General features: G+C 31.1%; 1 protein-coding gene across 1 annotated transcript; it reads right to left on the bottom strand.

Moving 5' to 3' along the window:
• Nucleotides 1-420: 420 nt before the first annotated feature.
• On the bottom strand, nt 421-5,270 carry LOC127708396 (uncharacterized). The gene is made up of 4 exons (XM_052213273.1): nt 4,940-5,270; nt 4,417-4,719; nt 2,979-3,074; nt 421-425 (listed from the first exon to the last, which is right to left on the bottom strand). The coding sequence occupies exons 1-4, from the start codon at nt 5,238-5,240 to the stop codon at nt 421-423; spliced, it is 705 nt and encodes a 234-aa protein (XP_052069233.1). The 5' UTR covers nt 5,241-5,270.
• Between the last annotated feature and the right edge of the window lie 215 nt (nt 5,271-5,485).

Below are 5,485 nucleotides of genomic sequence, written 5' to 3'. Positions count from 1 at the left end.
GATACTGTGAGGAAACTGTTTTATTACTAAAAAAAATATATCATTTAATCAGAGATATTATCATATATAGGTATTTTGTAGCAAACATCACTATCGAAACATGAATTTTCTAAATGCGCCTTTGGTATATCAAAGTTTTTGTTTTTAAATTGAAATTTTATATTCAATGATACACATTTTCACTCCCTCAACTTTCCTTTTGAAGTAGAAGTTACTTAAGAAAAAACTTAGAAATTATCAAAGAGCCAATAAAGAACACATATAAGAGAACGAAAGATACTAATAACAAATTAATAAAACTTCGTCATGAGCATACAATCCTTTCCATCTAATATCGAGCATTTATGTCCCAGAATTTCATAAAATCAAATCTGAAATTCCTTTCTGATAAAATCGTATTTTGGAACATTTTCTATTGGTTTATCCTTAATTAATAAAGTATATAAAATATATAAGAATCAAATTATTGAACATGTAGAAGAACTAAAAAGCAAAAACAAAAACAACAAACTCCGAGAAAAATTCTAAACAGAAAGTCCCTAAGAAATGGCAAAATCAAAAGTTCAAACGAGTGGATAACAACTGCCATATTCTGACTTGGTACATGCATTTACTTATGTAGAAAATGGCGGATTAAACCTGGTTTTATAGCTAGCTTAACCTCTCACTTGTATGACAGTCGCATAAAATTAAATTATATTGACAACGTCGTGTGAACAAAACAAACAGACATAATAGGTAAAAATGTCAAAAATAGGGGTACAGCAGTCAACATTGTGTTATAATCTTAATCATTATAAAAAAAAAAAAAAAATTCAACAAAGAAATATGGGATGCATTATCGCCTCCACTTTGTTTTGTTTTGGAGAGGTGCTTACAAATGTTCCAATTCATGTAGAAGAACATGAAGTATATGGGGAAAAAATCTCTCTATAATGTGATCGTTGTCCTTTATCAGACCTTTATTTAAGAATTTTTGAACAACAGGACGATTTTTTTGGTAAATTGTTGGTGGTATTCCGTCGATAGTAGGCAGACCGTGACATATAATCCGTAAAGTCGTTATCAATAATAAAATATGATGATTATTGCAATGGAGAGAAAAAGAGTGCATTCTCTAATAACTCATTGCTGTATATATCATAAACATTTTTGAAATTTTGTAAAGGAAAAAGGAATTCAATGTTAAGTTGCTATATCTTCAGGTATGCCATGCTAAGCTTTAAAGAGGGAGGAGAAGGATACCAAAGGGACATTGAAACTCATAAGTCGAAAATAAACTGACAACGACATGGCTAAATAAGAAAAAGACAAACAGACAAACAATAGTACACAAAACACAACATAGAAAACTAAAGATTGAGCAACATGAACTCCACCAAAAACTGGGACTGATCTCAAGTGTTACTCGTAGCGTATATCAACCTCGATGTGGACGCAAATAAAATAATTTATATCTATATCAGTGAGTTATTTTCTTTAAGCTCAATAACATAAACACGATTAAGATGGTCACTAGATTTAGAATACTGCATGTGTGAATGTAAGTTATAAAAAATGAAAACAACACTTTATAAAGTTAATGCGTCCGTATTGCTTTTCAGGATTTACCTTCATCAGGAACGCTCAAAGCCGAATATTTGAAAGCCAAGGATGTATAAAACGGAAACAGATGAAGAACTATATAATCAAAAATGACCTAAATGTTATTAGTTTATATCCTTATTATTTTTATGTACTAGTATACATTTATTTACCATGTACCTTTTAGTCTTGATGACTGTTTTTCGTTTGAACAAAAACGAACCTGAAATATTTTCAAAATAAAGTTTATTGATCTTGTTTTCCACTTTAGCTTATTAGACTGTCTTCAAATGTTTTAATATACTCTCATGGAATCTCTGTCTCTCTCTTGACTTTTTTATACTAACGTCATAATGGGTCTTTTGTAAACAAAACAAAAGTATACAATCAGCCTGGTATCTTTTTTTTTTCTTAATGGCAGAACTACATTACATCTCGCTTTATTGGTATATACATGTATATTCTCTGCAATCACTATGTAGAAACAATAAATTTTATGATTTATTATACATTATATTAAAATGCCAGATTTGATGCGTTAATATGAGGGAGATGATTTACTCTATCCCATGGCAAATACTCTATTACCCTTCACAGAGACGTTTGATCGATTGTGCGCTTTATAAGTTACTGATTGTTGTTATGCACAAGACATCATAGTTGATTACCTTACATTTAAATGTTGATAGACAGTAGTAACAGAACATTCATTATAATAAATTAGATAATACATAGTTGAGAGGCTGATACAGCAGCTGCGCCTCGGTTGACAATGTTTTCTCGAGGAAACAATCTGCTCTATCACCCTCTCAACTATGGGTTATTTATCTAATGATCATTGCCCACCCTTTTCTTCTGAAAATGCCTGTTCCAAGTCAGGAATATGATAGCTGTTTTCCATTAGTTTCGTTGCTTAATATAGTCGAGCGATTGGTTTTTGTATTTATCATGCAGCTTTTGGAATAAGAGATCAGTCTATAACAGCTTATTTAACCTTATAAGAGTAGACTGGTGATATCAGGGCATTTTAGATCTCTATAGGAAATGAACTGGTACTTTCTTTTACTCCAGTAGTACTGGTATGTGACTGAAATCAAAGTGTCTTCATATACCACTTATTTTTTATTGCCGTACTATCAAACGTAAACAAAACCATAAGATATTCGTGAAGACGCTTAATTTTTTACAACGGGTGTTTCTCAATTATGAATTAAAACGGTTGTTTGTCGTTACAATTTTTCCATAATTAATTTCTGGATTTTTCGTCTTCAGGAATGTATAGAGGTTAGAAAACATAAACAAAATATTTTTTGATATATATATATATATATTCAGTGAAACAAACAGTAAACGAACAAAACATACTATATTTATAACATAATAATGATATTTACCGACTATGAGCCAAGCTACAATGGTAATAATAGTGGACGATGTTCCCAATGCCACAATTGGAATGGATGCGGACTGAATAGCATTTGGTGTGTTTTCTACAAATCATTTTTCAAAATGTGTTTAGAGAAATTCATTAAAAGAAAATAAGAGTCATTTACATGTACCATCTCATAAGAATGATGTTTTAAGTCCAGTATACCAAGGAAATATGCTCTTTCAAATATCATAATAATTCTGGATAGACAAATGTCAAAAAATACCAATCCTTATTTGATAGAGAAAATCGATCAAGCTCAAAGCTGCGCATCAAAACATTTGGAACTTTGTATTTTCTCATTACAAATGAAAAACAACTTCCGTGTGATTTCTTTAATAATTCTGTGTAAATCGGTCGTTTATATGTGAAAGTACATTTCAGATATGATGATTTAAACAAAAGAAGAGAAAGCTTCGTTTAATACAGAATGATTGAAGCCGATGAAAACCTTTCCGACAACCTGGTTAAAAAGGGAACGATGCATTTATGAGATATTACAATTGCAGGTGAAAAAATCTGTATGTCGATAGAATATTTAACTCCAATAAAAGGAAGGGTTGTTTTATTAAAGCAAAAGGAGTAGTCCTTTGTTTTTCAGAAAGAACCATGCTTGGATGTTACATGTACGTGTACTTTACAAAATTTCATGTGATGTGATCTATTTTACCGCCAAATGTCGTATTTCTGTCAGTTTATTTAATCATAGGTTTGTTTAAACAAGTTGTAGTCTTTGTTATGTTTATTTCGAAATTGCAATATACACATGTAGTCTTACACAGAAAACCGGGATAAAATCACATTTTAATTTTTGTAAGATAAACCACGCTTGTGTTGTAATGAACGTAGTTAGAATCTTAGATTACATAGTTGTATTAGTAATATTCTATTTATGTAACTCAACGTAAATGTACAACAACCATAAGAAAACTTTACGCTTTGCGGTCCATGAATTAAACAAAATATATGAATATGCAAAAATCTAGAAGTCCGATATTGTTTTCTTAGTATTCTTGCCGAGCAATTGTGGCTTAGTAGAAGCAGTTTTTTTAATTTTACAAAATAACAGTCGAAGGAAGGATTTAGATTGTAGAAAGATACATATATAATGATGAGTTAAATGAATTGTTCCTTTATGACTGTACGTGTTCTTTCGTGAAATTTGCTGTTGATGACAGCTGAAGTGCTCATAACTTGAAGCTAATAAACACGGTTGCAATCATATTTTGATATTACGATTGAATCTAATTTTAACTGATGATTCAGCATCTCAAAATGTAAAAATGAAAACAAGGATGTCAGCAGTTCTTTTATAGTACACGAATATACTGAACAACGATTTTGGAATTACATGCTGAACAATATTTTTTTAATATAAGGCATATTGTCCCAATACCTTTTACCTTTACTGAGAGTCTGTGCTGTGATAACTGTTGATGGCAAACTTTTGTTGAAACTGTTTTCCGCTAAAATTCTAACATCATAATAAGTTGACGTTTGTAAACCAGCCAATGTATATAGTAGTTCTTTGTTGCCTGTTTCTTTTGTAATCATTTCTTTGCGAATCCAGGTTGATGAAATGGACAGTTTATATGCTATATGATACACCAGATGCAATTCTCTATCATCCACATGGACCCACTGTATTGTCAAGCTTGAACCTCCAACAGACACCACAGTGATATTTGTAGGCGTTTGTGGAATATCTAAATCAAGAAATAACCAACTTATATCCTAAAAATATTTCGACGAAATTTATTAAATACACAAAATCTAACTGGTCCATAGTCTCAGTTAATTACAAATTTTGACCAATTATAACAGAATTTATTTCAACATCTTTCATTGCCTGATCTTATTAGAAAATGTATTTCAGGCGTAACTGGAAACGTATCGTTTTCAATCTAATCTTTTGGTAAAACTTACGTCCTATTTCTAGAATCAGATTGTGCTCGACTAAGTGTCCTATGCCATTTGACAATTGTAGTTTGTAAACAGCTGCATCTTCAAATCTCAACTCTTTAATAACCAAATTCAGTTTGTACCCATCAAGTTGTACCTCTTTACCATGGAAATCGTCATAAACAATCATCATGTTTTCAGTCATACTGTATTTAGTTGACTGCTTCAGAAGGGTTGTGTTTTTATACCATCTGATTGTGGTATATTTGGGTTCACTATACACGTAAACATTGACATCCACACTTCTTCCGAAAACCCCATTCATTTTCTGGACATTGCCATTTGCGAATACTGGCTGCGCTTTAAGTTGAAAAAGAAAATTCTGATTAACAACATATTACAAGTACTCATTTTGATTTGTTTGTGGATTTCTTAAACATTGTAATGTACTTTTATTATATATAAGTCATGTCATCTTCGAATATCATAATTTATCGCTATGCAAGTGATATGTTGTTCAAAAAACATCAATTGTAGAAGGGGTTTCTTCGGTCTATGCATTTACTGTAC

This window comes from Mytilus californianus, unplaced genomic scaffold (genome assembly GCF_021869535.1).
Source record: "Mytilus californianus isolate M0D057914Y unplaced genomic scaffold, xbMytCali1.0.p SCAF_7, whole genome shotgun sequence".
In the NCBI taxonomy this organism is placed as follows: Eukaryota; Metazoa; Mollusca; class Bivalvia; order Mytilida; family Mytilidae; genus Mytilus; species Mytilus californianus.
Note: the sequence above shows the minus strand (reverse complement) of the source record. Positions and strands in the feature narration are given on the sequence as shown.